The 16,257-nt window shown below is 45.1% G+C and overlaps 1 protein-coding gene across 1 annotated transcript in view; it reads right to left on the bottom strand.

Annotated features, from left to right (window-relative positions):
* The window catches only part of CP (ceruloplasmin), a 41,153-nt gene that overhangs the window by 3,176 nt on the left and 21,720 nt on the right, over positions 1-16,257 (bottom strand). The window contains exons 13-18 of the mRNA XM_034782139.1: positions 10,195-10,334; positions 6,087-6,215; positions 3,087-3,193; positions 2,082-2,298; positions 1,232-1,371; positions 387-549 (exon numbers count right to left, since the gene is read on the bottom strand). Of these exons, the coding sequence (XP_034638030.1) occupies positions 387-549; positions 1,232-1,371; positions 2,082-2,298; positions 3,087-3,193; positions 6,087-6,215; positions 10,195-10,334 (896 nt within the window). The remainder of the gene's footprint in view (positions 1-386; positions 550-1,231; positions 1,372-2,081; positions 2,299-3,086; positions 3,194-6,086; positions 6,216-10,194; positions 10,335-16,257) is intronic.

Here is a 16,257-nt window from a genome sequence, read left to right on the forward strand (position 1 = left end):
CTAGGCACTGTACAAACACAAAATAAAAATGACAATCATTGTCCCAAAAAGCTTACTTAAGATAACCACCCCCTTCTCTCCTAGGCTGTCTAAATTACACTGGGGGCTGCGCTGGCCCAGGTTTCTAGAGCACTCCAGAATCAGGAGTGCAGGGGATGCTTAAAGTTACCTTCTCTCTGGTTGTGAATTCTGTGCTACACCTACAAGAGCATAGAATTTCACCTAGGGCTGAATTTGGTCCTTTGTAATACACTTAGGCCTTCTCATCTCTCTTCTTCCCCATGGGCCTGATAATCTGGTGCTCAGCACCTTTCGGGACATGCCCTATATTCAGTAATGCATCCTTAAACATGTCCTTCTGATTGATCTAGGTTAGACATTCTTACCTTCTTTGGGGAGCACTGTGTAGGTAGCTTCCATGCCACCATGGATATGGTCAGTCACATGACAGTGCAGTAACCAGGTGCCAGGGTACTTTGGAAACATTTCCACAGTTTGAAATGTGCCAGGGAAAAGATCAAAGACATCGGCCCGGTAAACTCCAGTTTGCTTCAAGGGGAAAAGTAACAATAGCAATTACACCCATGCAATGGATAAATACACAGTGCTGCATCTATAGATGGCTGTACAATGGGCTACATTCTCCTGAGGTTTACATAGGTGCTCACTCTCTCTCAGAAGTTATTCAGTGGTCTTAACAGGACTTCTAATGAGAATAAGATGACAAAGTTTTTGCCCAAGATCTTAGAGAGACAAGGTGGGTGAGGTGACTTCTTTTCTTGGATCAACTTCTGTTGGTGAGAGAGACAAGCTTTTGAGCTTACACAGAGCTCTTTCTCCAATATGTCAACTCCAGAGCAGCCTCACTTCACAGATCCATTAATTCATACATTCATAAACCTTCCTTTCAAAATTTCTAACTAAAAAAAAGGTAACTGGACAACTGTGTGAGGGGATGGGGGGAAGCACAATTTTCATATCTTGAGTGTGGCAACTTGGAGATAAATTATGGAAGTAGCATGAGACATGTACCTATACTAAAATCCCATTATCAAACATTATCTAGCATTCCCTCATATAAAGGTATTTTGGTCTCAGCAAATATTTTTTATATATAAATACTGTAACTTGTTCTTGCAGGACTGTGGTTTAAGATTGTAACATTTCCTTCCCTCATAATCCTCATGAAAAGAGTGAACACAGTAAGAAATGAACATAAAATTAATTTTACCTTATAATCAAAGCTATGGCCATGGAAATGTGCTGTATGCATGTCTACTTCATTCCCCATTCCCATCAGGTACCAGCTTACTTTATCTCCAACATGCATTGTAAGACCATGTAAGTTTCCAAACAGTTTTCCATTAATGGCTGGGGAGATGGGGGATACAAAACACATTTTGTTTTGTTATCTAGGTTTTAATGGCAGAGGAATTTGAGAGTTTAATGCTAGTGGCAGGCAACCAGAACTACTTTGAATGTCCCTTTTAAAAAAATAAAGGCACTGACTGAATGTACTGTCCCTATCAAATAAGGAAACCTATGAGGATAGGATCTGATGATATGATACATCCCACATTTGCTCAGTGGGAAAAGAGGCTAGGAGAGAGCTCTACCCTAGCATGGGGCTGATACTGTGAGGTCTTGTGAATCTTCAACTCCTGTGGGACACAGAATCGAAGCTATCAGGAGATGCTCAGTACCTTTCAGGATTAGGCCTTATATTATCATTTGGCCCAACATGTATGCTTGTTCGATGAAATTTAACAATTTAGGTTGATTTTAGGGATTAGGATTTCAACCTGGATAACTTTTTTATAGGTAAAAAATTAGAATATGATAAAACCATATTTTATATTTCAGTATTTTTATTTAAATGGAACTTAAGCATATGTTTAAGTGCTGTCCTGACGAATAAGGGTTCTTGCCTGTCTGAGTAAGGCTTGGGCCCAATAACTGGACATCCATTAAAGCTTGGAAAGTCACATATGCACCCAGAACCAAAAGATCACAAGACTTCTATGGCTGTCAAATTTGTTTCTGATTTCAAAGATACAGTGAAATGAAATTGGGAAATGTACCATGCATTTTATTGCTTTCAATAAATTCCTCGTCTTCTTTGTTTACTTTGTCTGGATTGGCAGAATAAGTTTTGATATTTTCATCCAAGTACCAAGACTCGTTTTCATCAAAAACCATAAAAAGAAGAGCAAATTCAACTCTCTTTTGCAACAGAAATTTGGGCAAATACTGCTTGGGACAGACGACAAGAGTCCCTATTAATCCACTGTAGGTATCCTGAAAACACAAAAACAAAATTCTCATGGGTGCCTTATCTAAGTAGAATGAGCTTTAATAGCTGACTGAAATACTCATTAGTAACAACATCACTACTGAGACTGAGAATGCATTATTGTTGGCATTTGGTAATTGACAATTGAACAAGGAAATGTCACAGATAAAGAGGAGGGTTATTCATTTAATCCTGGGGCAGCACAAGGTGCAATACAGCATAAACAGAAACTGTTTCTTCTCTCCGTATATTGTAGTTGTTGCTCGAGTTAATGTTACAAAACAGCTTTAATTTTAATCCTGGTTTAACTTGCTTGTCTCTCTTTCCAAAATTCATTAGAGATATTTTTTTTTGTACTTTGTCTCCATTCAAGGGTGACTTCAACTAAACACATATGCAATAACCTCTGCTTTCAGGTTTATTTATTTATTTGGGGCACTATTGTGCTCAATTTGCATGTGGCATTGTGGCAATTTTCCATGCAAATGACCAATTACATATTTGCTCCATTAATTCTCATCAGAATTAATGGAATCAGCTCTTTCGCTTTCAAGGATTTTTAGGATGGTTGCTTTAAATATTAGTTTAGGCTAACCAGTACATAATAGCAGGAATGCAGTGAAATTACAAACCAGTAACTCAGTATGGAATTATTATGCCCTTTAAAGTAACAAGTCTGTCTAAATAGCAGTAGTAGCAGGGGCTTTGGTTTGATCAGAGAAAATGGAAGAGTTCAAACTCCTTTCCTTTTCACTGTAAAGGAATTTTTGTTTAACTGTCATTAGAAATTTACCTTAACTTTATCCACAATTGAGTAATAAGCCCAAGGAATACAGGAGGGATCTCCTTTCCCAGAACCAGATCGGTCAGGGATTTTCCAGACGTATGTTCTTGTTTCACCTGAATTAAATAGATATTAGTGTATTTTAAAGGTGTGTTCACTTTGTTCACCCTGTCCACAATTTTATTTATTCAAAGAAGCTGATGGCAAGTGATTCAAAGGATGTTGTCAAGGATTTTAGGTCTAAAAAATTGATCAAGTTGATGGGGTTCTCCTCCCCCCCCACCCTCCACTTGACAATCAAATCATGCTTCACAGGACATTTTAACAAACAACCTAGTGCAAAATACAATTCATTGCCCTTCAGGAAAAGTTATCATCTAAGAAGTTGTCCTGAAGCAGATGGTATTTTAATTTACAGTTTATTTTTGCCGTGAACTTCCTCTTCTTGAGTGCAGCTGTGGCTGACTCATTTATTGTTATTTCCCTTCTGCGGATACCTGAACTCTTGCTCAAATCCCTTTGTGTGATGGCACTATTAAATTCTGCCACTTCTTAGCAAAGTAACTCTGTATTCTATGAAGAAGACAGAGAACCCAGAATAACTTTTGAAATAACATAGAAATTGTATAGGCCAAATCATGCTGTTCTTACATGGCCAAATCTCCTATTTTCTTCAATGGGAGACTTGCCTGTTTAAGGACTGTGAAATGTGACTGCAGGATCTGGCACTGTACTTCTAAGGCCAAGTCTAGATTAAAAAGTTAAGTTGACCCAGCTACGTCGCTCAGGTTGTGAAAAATCCAAACTCCTTAGTGACATAGTTAAGCTGTTCTAACCCCCAGTATAGATAGCACTAGCTTGACGGAAAAAGTCTTCTGTTGACCTAGCTACTGCCTCATGGGAGGTGGATTAACTATGGCAGGGGTCGGCAACCTTTCAGAAGTGGTGTGCCGAGTCTTCATTTATTCACTCTAATTTAAGGTTTCATCTATCTATCTATATAAAACTAAACCAGGTGTAGGCAAACTGTTTTTCAGTGGCACTCACACTGCCCGGGTCCTGGCCACCGGTCCAGGGGGCTCTGCATTTTAATTTAATTTTAAATGAAACTTCTTAAACATTTTAAAAACCTTATTTATGTTACATAAACAATAGTCTAGTAATATATTATAGACTTACAGAAAGAGACCTTCTAAAAATGTTAAAATGTGTTACTGGCATGCGAAACCTTAAATTAGAGTGAATAAATGAAGACTCGGCACACCACTTCCGAAAGGTTGCCGACCCCTGAACTAAACTATTGTTGTATGTAAAGTAAATGAGGTTTTTAAAATGTTTAAGAAGTTTCTGTGATGTTGTGCAGTCTGTATGGTTTTATAAAAACTTGATAATAAGTCAATATAATGTAACTGAGCTGGTTTTAGAGAAAATATGGTAATAAGTGAATGTAACGTAACTGGGATATGCTTCATGCAAAAGGTCTCTTGTAAGGTATCATTACAAAGTATAATCTACTGAGTATGATCATCTGATTTGTATAAATGTACCACTCTTGTATCTAAAACTAGAAATATAAAATGTAACTCTGAGGGCCTATTGTAATTGTGTAAAGTGTGGACCATTAATGATGGTTTGGAATCTTGATGACTCCCATTGTCTGCAGATGGCTGTATTTACCTGTGAGTCTTCCTGTATATGTGTGTGCTGGCAAGTGAGTAATGAAGTCTTGCAGTGACATGTGATCATGTCACCTGAACTGGAATCCATCTTTAACCTGGTGCTTTTCCAGTGAGGGGGGGTGGAAACCCAGAGAGACAAAGAGTTCCCGCCTTATGCAAAAGATATATAAAGGGGGGAAGAGAAGAGAGGAGAGGGAGAAGCCATCATGAAGAATCCCCTAGCTACCACCTGAGCTGCAACAAGAGCTGTACCAGGGGAAAGAATTGTGCCCAGGCCTGGAAGGTGTCCAGTCTGAGAAAAACTTACTGAAACATCTCTGAGGGTGAGATTATCTGTATTTAGTTTGATTAGGCATAGATTTGCGCATTTTATTTTATTTTGCTTGGTGACTTACTTTGTTCTGTCTGTTACTACTTTGAACCACTTAAATCCTACTGTCTGTATTTAATAAAATCACTTTTTATTTAGTAATTTACTCAGAGTATGTATTAATACCTGGGGGAGCAAACAACTGTGCATATCTCTCTATCAGTGTTATAGAGGGCGAACAATTTATGAGTTTGCCCTGCATAAGCTTTATGCAGGGTAAAACGGATTTATCTGGGTTTAGACCCCATTGGGAGTTGGGCATCTGAGTGCTAAAGACAAGCACGCTACTGCGAGCTGTTTTCAGGTAAACTTGCAGCTTTGGGACAAGTGATTCAGACCCTGGGTCTGTGTCTGGAGCCAGATGGGAGTGTCTGGCTCAGCAAGACAGGGTGCTGGAGTCCTGAGCTGGCAGGGAAAACAGGAGCAGGGGTAGTCTTGGCACATCGGGTGGCAGCTCCCAAGGGGGTTTCTGTGATCCAACCCGTCACAGTTTCATTTAAAATTAAATTAAAATGCAGAGCCCCCGGACCGGTGGCCAGGACCCGAGCAGTGTGAGTGCCACTGAAAATCAGCTTGCATGCCGCCTTTGGCACATGTGCCATAGGTTGCCTACCCCTGGTACTATGGCAACAGGAGAATCCCTTCCATCACTCTAGTGAGTGTCAGCACTGAAGTGCTATAGCAGCACAACTGCAGTTGTCCCACTGTTGCATTGTAAGTGTAGCATAGCGTAAGTTGCAGTGCAATAATTGTAAATGAGGAGCATTACATGCTAATTAACCAGTAGTTCTATGAAAATATTATAACTGATTGTATTTTCATGAAAGTAATACCAGCTTAGTAAAATTGCAGTGGCTGAGCAGAAGAAGGGTTTTGTTTTTTGTTTTTTCCATCCTAAGCCTTATTAACCAGCTTGAAGTTTGCTGTGAGCATAATGATATAGTAAGTGATATAGTTTACCTGGCTGAGTTACAGCAACAGTGGAACTGTCCGTTTTCACTCCGTGGGCATGTATAGAATACGGTCTCGTGGCCAAATTCTTAAAAACAATTGTAACTTTGTCACCAACGTTTGCGAGAAGCAACGGACCTGTTGGGTTGAAAAGAAAGACAAATCTTACCCAGCTCGAAAGATGGTCACGCCAGTAAAAAGGCCGCTTCTTGTGTAGGGATATTAAAGAAGGTACTAACAGTGATTCCCCCAAGTGACAGTGACCCCCCAGTAATTTGTCCCCCAGACTTTAAAATCCAACAGTTTCACCAAGTACAAAAATCTCTTGGGTCTTCTGTTAAAACTTGTAAGCTACTGTCTGTAGAAACCATTGATTGTATCTGTCCTGTGAAAGATACTTTATCACTATGTAAAACTTACAAACAAGTTAATTGACTTTGTTCTTGAAGTAATTGATACAATGTAAACAAATGCTATAAGCCGTTAAGTGACTTTCACTTCATTGTAACAGCAACGGCTCCTAGACCCCCACCCTCTGTGATTAAAGGGCTGGGAGTCTCAAATGAATTAGCACACACCCCGAAAGTGGTGGAGACAGTAAATTAAAATATGGTTAAGATATGGAATGTATGTTGATGAATGCTTGATGTACATGAATGGTTAGGGAGGTGCCAGCCTAGAAAGGGAGTATCCATCAGCCAAAGAATGTGTAAATTGGACCACCAGACCCCTGGAGGGGAAACTGGGATCCACCCCATCACCTGGAAGGATGAGAAACTCAAACTTTTGACAGTGTGGAGCCACCAGGAATGTGCCATCTGCTGATTGAGTCAGCAACAGCAGAATGAAACAGCTCCCATAGACTAACATAGGAATTAATTCCTATAAGAATGGACTCTCAAGACTGATGACTTTGAGTCTCTGGTTCTGCTGCCAGCCTCCAGGAGCATCAGGCGCACCTGACACGGACTTAGCTCCATGCTAATGACCAAGATACCTGGCCAGTAACTTGGCATGAACAACTTCTAGGCTGGTAACTATAACACCTACACAGAACTTGAATGAATGATTCTGTGAATGAATATATATATATATATATATATATAAGGAATAAGTAGTCAAACAATGTTGTTTACTTTTATCTTTTGCTTTACCATTATATTTACAATAAATGTGGCATCTTTGCCTTATCCCTCTTAATAAGATCCTGCTGGTTTTTATTCTCTTGGTATAACACTTGTGTTGTGTGAACATGCAGCAGAAGTAGGCATGAGGTCTCACTCTAATACCTAGCCCAGGAAAACTGAGTCAAAACCTGGTGAATTATTCATTATGGAAAGAGTAGATTCAATAAGCACAAATTGTGTGTGTATAATAATTGTAAATTGTTTATTAGACTCAGATTAAGGCTAGAAGGAACCATCCTGATTATCTAGTTTGACCTCCTGCACATCACAGGCTGCAGAACCTGTCCCATCCACTCCTGCAATAGGCCCATAACCTCTGTCTGAATCACTGAAGTCCTCAAACCTTGATTTTAAAGCCTTCAAGTTACAGATAATCCACCATTTACACTAGTTATAACCAGCAAGTGACCAGCGCCCCATGCTGCAGGAGAAGACAAAAAAACACAGGGTCTCCGCCCATCTAACCTGGGGGGAAATTCCTTCCTGACCCCATGTCTGGTGATCATTTAGGCCCTGAGCATGTAGGCAAGACCCACCATTTGGACCCCCAAAAGAATTCTCTGTAGTAACTTGGAGCCCTCCCCATTTAGTGTCCCATCTCCAGCCACTGGAGATATTTGCTAAGAAACACAAATGGTATATGCCATTGTAGGGAACCTTATACTATCTCCTCCATAAAACTTATCAAGCTCAGTCTTGAAACAAGTAAGACTTTTTGCACCCACTGACCCCCTTAGAAGGCTGTTCCAGAACTTCACTTCTCTAATGGTTAGAAACCTGCATCTCATTTCAAACCTAAACTTGTTGATGGCCAGTTTATATCCACTTGTTCTTGTGCCAACACAGGCCCTTAATTTAAATAACTCCTCTCCCTCCCTGGTGTTTCTCTCAGATGTGTTTATAGAGAGAAATCACATAACCCCTTGGCTTGCTTAGCTTAAGTTTCCTCTAGTAAGGCATGTTCTCCATTACTCTGATCATCCTAGTATCACTTCTCTGCACCTTTTCTAGTTTAAGTTTATCTTTCTTAAACATGGGAGACTAGAATAGCACATAGTATTCCAGGTGAGCTCTCATCAATGCCTTGTACAGTGGTAACAACACTTACCTATCTCTACTGGAAACACCTCGCCTAAGGCAGCCTAGGATTGAATTAGCCTTTCACGGGCACATCACATTGGCAGCTCATAGTCATCCTGTGATGGACCAGTATACCCACGTCCCATTGCTCCTCCTCTGTTGCTTCTGACTAAGTCCCCAATTTATAGCAAAAACTCTTGTTGTTCATCCCTAAGTGCATGACCTTGCACTATTTAAGTCTTATCCCACTTCTATTACTCCAGTTTTCAAGGTCATCTAAATCTTTTTATATGATATTCCAGTCCTTCTCCATATTGGCAATACCTCCCAACTTTGTGTCATCTACAAATGTTATTAGCACATGCTGTCTTTTTGTGCCAAGATCATTAATGAAAATGTTAAAAAGATTGGCCCTCAGACCTATCCTTCTGTAACTCCATTAGTAACCTCCCTCCTGCCAGTTCACCTTGCAGTATGACCTACTGTTAGTGTTACCAGGGGTCTGTTTTTTGACGCCTGGTACTGACTGGGCCATTAAAAGTCCAGTTGGCAGGGCTGGCAGGCTTCCTACCTGGCTGCGTGCGGCTCCCCGCAAGCGGTGACATGTCCCTCGGCTCCCAGGTGGAGGGATGGCCACCCAGGCTCAGTACACTGCCTGACCCTGAGCACTAGCTCCCATTGGCCGGAAACCACAGCCAATGGGAGCTGCGGGGGCGGTATCTGAAGGTGGAGGTAGCGCACAGAGCCGCCTGGCCGCGCCTCTGCCTAGGAGCCGAGGGACACTTCGCCACTTGTGGGGAGCTATCCGATGTGAGCGCCGCCTGGAGCCCACATCCCTCACCTCCTCCTGTGCCCCAACCCCCCTCCTCAGCTCAGAACCCCTTTTCACACTCCAAACTGTTCTGCCCCAGCCCAGAACCCCCTCCTGGACCCCAAATCCCTCATCCCTGACCCCACCACAGAGCCCACACCCCTAGCTCCTGCCCCAGCCTGGATCCACCTCCTGCACCCTGAACCCCTCATTTCTGGCTCCATACATACCCCCTCCCACACCACAACTGCACCCAAAAGCACCGATTAAAATGTAAGGTGATAGTTGAATGTGTACGACAGCAGCTTAAAAATAACTGATAATTTCAACTAATGGACATAACTGATGTATTACTCTGACCAATATTTTCAAACTTGTGTCTGAAGTGACTCACCTAAGTAGGTCGCCTAATTTTCAAAGGTGCTGAGCATCTGCAGCTCTCATTGAAATCCGTATGGATTTAGCCGTCCAATCTTAGGCCTTGGCTACACTTACCCGGTAGTTCGACGGCTGGAAATCGAACTTCTGGGTTCGACTTATCGCGTCTAGTCTGGACGTGATAAGTCGAACCCGGAAGTGCTCGCCGTCGACTGCGGTACTCCAGCTCGCCGAGAGGAGTACCGCGGAGTCGACGGGGGAGCCTTCCTGCCGCGTGTGGACCAAGGTAAGTTCGAACTAATTCGAACTAAGGTACTTCGAACTTCAGCTACGTTATTCACGTAGCTGAAGTTGCGTACCTTAGTTCGAATTAGGGGGGTAGTGTAGACCAAGCCTTAGGCCAAGTTTGAAAATAGTGCTGTATATACCCTAAATATAATGCATGCGTTCATAAATTGGGATTTCCTCTTCTACTGCAAACACAGGTCCAATCTCACTACATCTATGTAAATCAGGACTAATTACATTCAAGTCCTATGGAGGTGTGAGTAGAAGCAGGCCCAGTATTGTTCTGCTTACTCTCTAGTTTGTCTTGTAGTCTAGAAATCAAGGTATTCTGATAGATGAAGTCTGCATTTCTGTAAATTTATTATGACCATACCTAAAATTTCCAGATGCTGCTGCTCCTCTGCCCTTTCCTTGGGAGTGCTGAACGTCCTGTCGGTGTATTCCCTATAAACAACTTTCTTGTACTTCGAGCCAATGAACTTATCTTCTTTATTTAAAAATGGATTGCCAGGGCTAGAGGAAAGGAGACAAACTCAGGAATTCAATAAAAGCCTCTTTCTGTGTTCCTACAGCATCCTTCACAACGGTGTGTCAGAGTCCTGTACAGTTAACCATAATAAATTTGCAAACACTGCTATATGCTACAGTAAATGTACCTCTGAATTGGCTATTTCTACTGTACAAATATTTTTTGTTGTGATGTGCCTCTGGCCCATAAAGAAAACAGCCACTGGGAAGAAGCTAGAACCTCAGCAGAGATCAGGAGGCCTACAACCACAAAGGTTCAAATTCAGCAGGTGAGCATTGACCTGAGCGACTTGTGTATGTAAACATTGGGTCCCTGCCCATGTACCGGGCTGAACTGAGACCCTGGTCATTTTGTGTGGGGCTAGGCTGATACAGAAGCTGTTTTCCCCAGAAGTGGCTTTGGCACCTAAACCGCCTCACTCTAGGAGGGGGGGTTCCCAGCTTTGGATCGCAAGCAGACATGGGTGCTGCCACATCCCTGGTTTGAAGTGGTTTCTATCATATACAGGGTTTACAGTTTGGTTAAATGGCTCTCAGCACCCCCACAATGCAAATTGTTCCAGCATCCCTACATGCAGAGAGAGGTGCCTCGCTGCAACCTGCAATTTGGTGCCTGTGACACTTTCTCTGGGTATCCCTGACTGTGGGTCACCATGTTCCCCACCCTCACCCCCACTCCGCCTCAGCAAAAGAATCTTGCTGGTATTAAACTTAGGCCTGGTCTACACTAGGCGTTTATGTCGAAGTTAGCGCCGTTACATCGAATTAACCCTGCACCCGTCCACACCGCGAAGGTATTTAGTTCGACATAGAGGTCTCTTTAATTCGACTTCTGTACTCCTCCCCGACGAGGGGAGTAGCGCTAAATTCGACATGGCCATGTCGAATTAGGCTAGGTGTGGATGGAAATCGACGCTAATAGCTCCAGGAGCTATCCCACAGTGCACCACTCTGTTGACGCTCTGGACAGCAGTAAGAGCTCGGATGTTCTGAACTGCCACACAGGAAAAGCCCCGGGAAAATTTGAATTTGAATTCCTTTTCCTGTCTGGCCAGTTTGAATCTCATTTCCTGTCTGGACATCGTGGCGAGCTCAGCAGCACTGGCAACGATGCAGAGCTCTCCAGCACTGATGGCAGTGCAATCTCAGAATAGAAAGAGGGCCCCAGCATGGACTGATCGGGAAGTCTTGGATCTCATCGCTGTGTGGGGCGATGAGTCCGTGCTTTCCGAGCTGCGATCCAAAAGACGGAATGCAAAGATCTATGAGAAGATCTCTAAAGACATGGCAGAGAGAGGATACAGCCGGGATGTAACGCAGTGCCGCGTGAAAATCAAGGAGCTGAGGCAAGGCTACCAGAAGACCAAAGAGGCAAACGGACGCTCCGGATCCCATCCCCAGACATCCCGTTTCTACGAGGCACTGCATTCCATCCTCGGTGCGGCCGCCACCACTACCCCACCACTGACTGTGGACTCTGAGGATGGGATAGTGTCCACGGCCGGATCCTCGGACATGTTAGCGGACGGGGAAGATGAGGAAGGAGATGAGGAGGACGAGGCAGTCGACAGCGCTCACAACGCTGATTTCCCCGACAGCCAGGATCTCTTCATCACCCTTACAGAGATCCCCTACCAACCCTCCCCAGCCGTTACCCCAGACACAGAATCTGGTGAAGGATCATCCAGTAAGTGTTGTAAACATCTAAACATTTATTTGTAACAGAACATGATTATTAACAATTTAAAAAATGGGTTTCTCATGATTAGTTTGATTAACTTAACGGTTCAGTCATGGGCAGTGCAACTATTTGAAAAAAATCTAGCAATGTCCGGTTTTGCATGATTGTCCTGCCCAAGCCGCTCTACTGTTTAGTCCCTGCTACTGCAGCTACAGTAAGATGCGGTCTATATGTCCGGGGATGGAGCAGAAATCCTCCTGGGACATCTCAAGGAAGCTCTCCTGCAGGTAATTTGAAATCCGCTGCATTAGGTTCTTGGGGAGAGCGGCCTTATTGGGTCCTCCGTAGTAGGACACGTTGCCGCGCCACGAGACTAGCAAGTACTCTGGAATCATTGCTTGGCACAGCATGGCGGCATACGGCCCTGGTCTTTGAAGGCTTTCCCGGAGCATTCTCTGTCTGTCGCTCTCAGAGATCCTCATGAGGGTGATGTCGCTCATGATGACCTGCTTTGAATGAGGTAGGGGAATGTTAGTGTTGGGACTGCTTTACCGTTCCTTTACAGAACTGTAACCGCTGGTTTGCAGCCACGCGGTGGAGGCGGGAGAGGGTCAGCCGAAAGGGATCGTTCCCGGGGACAGCCGCGAGGGTGTGGGACAGGAGCAGACTTCCTGCTTGCCGGATTGCTGGCAGCAGGGACCGACATTGATTTCAATGTGAAATGAGGCCATTGCTAATATTAAAGTTTTAAGCTGCCACGAATCTACGGCTTACCATGTCTGCGTGCAAGAGCAATTCCGTTGTCCTGACAGGGTTCTCAAAAGTGCTCTGCAAAACCCCAGACACTGAATGCGAAGGCCGAGAATTCGACCTTGTGCTGAGTGCGCATGTGATAGGTGCTGTGCATGGTCCTGTTCACAGAGAAAGACTATGTTCTTTGTTCACAACTACATTTATCTTTCTGAGGAATTCACTCCCTTTTTCCCATTCCCACAGCCCCATCTGCGACTGTCTCACAACCTAGCCTGTCATCACACTCCCAGAGGCTAGGGAGGATTAGGCATAAGAAGAAGAGGACACGGGAGGACATGTTCTCAGAGCTTATAGCCTGCTCCCGAGCCCAGGCAGCACAGCAGACCCAGTGGCGGGAGAACTTGTCCCAAATGCACCAAGCCAACATGGATCGGGAGGAGAGGTGGCGTCAGGAAGACCAGCAGGCGACTCAAACCCTGCTTGGACTACTGAGGGAGCAAACGGACACGCTCCGGCGCCTTGTGGATGTTCTGCAGGAACGGAGGCAGGAGGACAGAGCCCCGCTGCAGTCCATCTCTAACCGCCCTCCCCCGCCACCAAGTCCCATACTCCCTTCACCCAAAGTGCACAGAAGGAGAGGCGGCAGAGTCCCTGCTAACTCTCACTCCACCCCTGCAGAGAGCTCGAGCAGCAGAAGGCTCTCATTCCCCAAAGTTTGACAAGTTCTTTCCTTCCCGCCTGACACAAGCCCCCGTCCAAGTTTCACTTCCCAGTCCCATGTGTAGTTGATAATAAAAAATATGTTTCTGTTAACTACTGTTTCCATCATGTTCTTTTGGAGGAGGGGGGGGAAAGGGGGTTGGTAATTGGACAGGACAGTCACCTTTGGCAGGGTACATAGTAGGGGGCAGGCACAGCAGCAGGGCACATACATAGTGCAGTGATGCAGTGACTACTTACCCTGGTTAGTCTGGGAGGTTCTTTTCATGTTATGTGGTGGGGGGTGGGTTGCTCTGTGACTTTGTGTCAGGGGAGGGCAGTTAAGAGATCTTAAGCGGCGGTCCTTAGGCAGGATCACAGAGCCACACAGCAGGGGATCTGTAACCGTCCCACCCCTGCCACAAACTCACATAGACCCCCCATACACACAGTCCGTATCAGGAGGGGTGACAGGCTCCGTTGAAAGAACCATCCCACCGCAGCGGAGCCTGTCAGTCCTTGAGTTTAGAAGCTGCATTCGCGCGACTACACTACACCCGCTCCGCACCACAGTCTGCGTCCCAGTTTTAAAAAATTCCCGCGAAAACAGTATTAAAGAAAACGGTGTGCTTTAACAAAGTAGAACTATTTTTATTTTGAAACGTGTGTTGGAAGTGGGGTGAAGGCTTCTCTGTACACAAAATTAGAAAGTCACAGGTTACCCTGCTCACTCAGGAACTTTGCTTTCAAAGCCTCCCGGATGCACAGCGCTTCCCGCTGGTCTCTTCTAATCGCCCGGCTGTCTGGCTGTGAGTAATCAGCAGCCAGGCTAATTTCCTCAACCTCCCACCCCGCCATAAAGGTCTCCCCCTTGCTCTCACAGAGATTGTGGAGCACACAGCAAGCTGCTATAACAATGGGGATATTGGTTTCGCTGAGATCACAGCGAGTCAGCAAGCTTCTCCATCTCCCCTTGAGACGTCCAAAAGCACACTCCACCACCATTCTGCACTTGCTCAGCCGGTAGTTGAAGAGTTCTTTTTCAGTGTCCAGGGCACCTGTATAGGGCTTCATGAGCCAGGGCATTAGCGGGTAGGCTGGGTCCCCGAGGATGACTATAGGCATCTCCACATCCCCAACAGTTATTTTGTGGTCCGGGAAGTAAATACCTTGCTGCAGCCGTCTAAACAGACCAGAGTTCCTGAAAACACGAGCGTCATGAACCTTGCCCGGCCATCCGACATTGATGTTGGTAAAACGTCCCCTGTGGTCCACCAGTGCTTGCAGCACCATGGAAAAGTAGCCCTTTCTGTTAATGTACTGGCTGGCCTGGTGGTCCGGTGCCAGGATAGGGATGTGAGTTCCATCTATGGCCCCACCGCAGTTTGGGAATCCCATCGCTGCGAAGCCATCTATGATCGCCTCCACGTTTCCCAGGGTCACTACCTTTGGCAGCAGTACATCAACGATTGCCTTGGCTACTTGCATCACAACAACCCCCACGGTAGATTTGCCCACCCCAAACTGGCTCGCGACTGACCGGTAGCTGTCAGGCGTTGCAAGCTTCCAGAGGGCTATGGCCACTCGCTTCTGGACAGTCAGGGCTGGTCGCATCCGGGTGTCATTGCGCTTCAGGGCAGGGGACAGCAACTCACAAAGTTCAAGGAAAGTTCCCTTCCGCATGCGGAAGTTTCGCAGCCACTGTGATTCATCCCAGACCTGCAGCACTATGCGGTCCCACCACTCAGTGCTTGTTTCCCGTGCCCAGAATCGCCGTTTCACAGCATCAACATGACCCATTGCCACCGTGATGTCCTCGGCGCTGGGTCCCCTGCTTTCTGAGAGGTCTGTGCTACTCTCAGACTTCAGGTCATCACCGCGTTGACGTAGCCTCCTCGCCTGACTTTTCTGCATCTGCCTCAGGGCAACCTGTATGATAAGCTGCGAGGCGTTGAGAGCGGCCACAACTGCAGCGATGGTTGCAGTGGGCTCCATGCTCACAGTGCTGTGGCGTCCGCGCTGTCAATGACTTGAAAAGTGCGCGAAATGATTTCCCGCCGGCGCTTTCAGGGAGGGAGGGAGGGCGGGAGTGATGGACGGATGACGACAGTTACCCAAAAGCACCCTGGCCCCTTTTTTTTTTACCCAGAAGGCATTTGCGGCTCCACCCAGAATTCCAATGGGCGGCGGGGACTCCGGGAACTGTGGGATAGCTGCCCTCAGTGCACCGCTTCCAATGTCGACGCTTTCCCCGTTAGTGTGGACTCACAAAGTCGAATTACTGTCCTTAGTGTGGACACACACGTTCGACTTTGCAATATCGATTCCAAATATTCGATTTAAGTAAAATCGAACTACTCTCGTAGTGTAGACAAGGCCTTAGTGTGTGTCTCAGCTCCCTGACAATGTCTGTTAGCCACCCAAACAAACTCCTCAGGGCTCTGCGAGCCCTTGCTTTGCCTTGGAGATTAACGCTTGATATACTCTGGGCCCCGGACACCTCAGAAGTGTCTCTCCCCCTGTTGTGTCCAGTCCCCTCCATGGACACTTTTAGTAATTATCAGGTTTGTTAGTATACACACACCAGCTTGTTCGATTCAACTGAGTATCAGCTCCATTATAACACCTCCGCACAGTAATCGGTTTATACTGAAAGCAAGTATAAGTTATTAACAAAGGTTAAGATTTTAAGAGTGAGACAGGGTAATATGTTACAAATAAAACAAGTGTAACACACTTCACTAGATTAAAAATCATAACTCCTAACAAGCTAAC

The sequence above is a fragment of the Trachemys scripta genome, chromosome 9 (genome assembly GCF_013100865.1).
Source record: "Trachemys scripta elegans isolate TJP31775 chromosome 9, CAS_Tse_1.0, whole genome shotgun sequence".
NCBI lineage: Eukaryota > Metazoa > Chordata > Testudines > Emydidae > Trachemys > Trachemys scripta.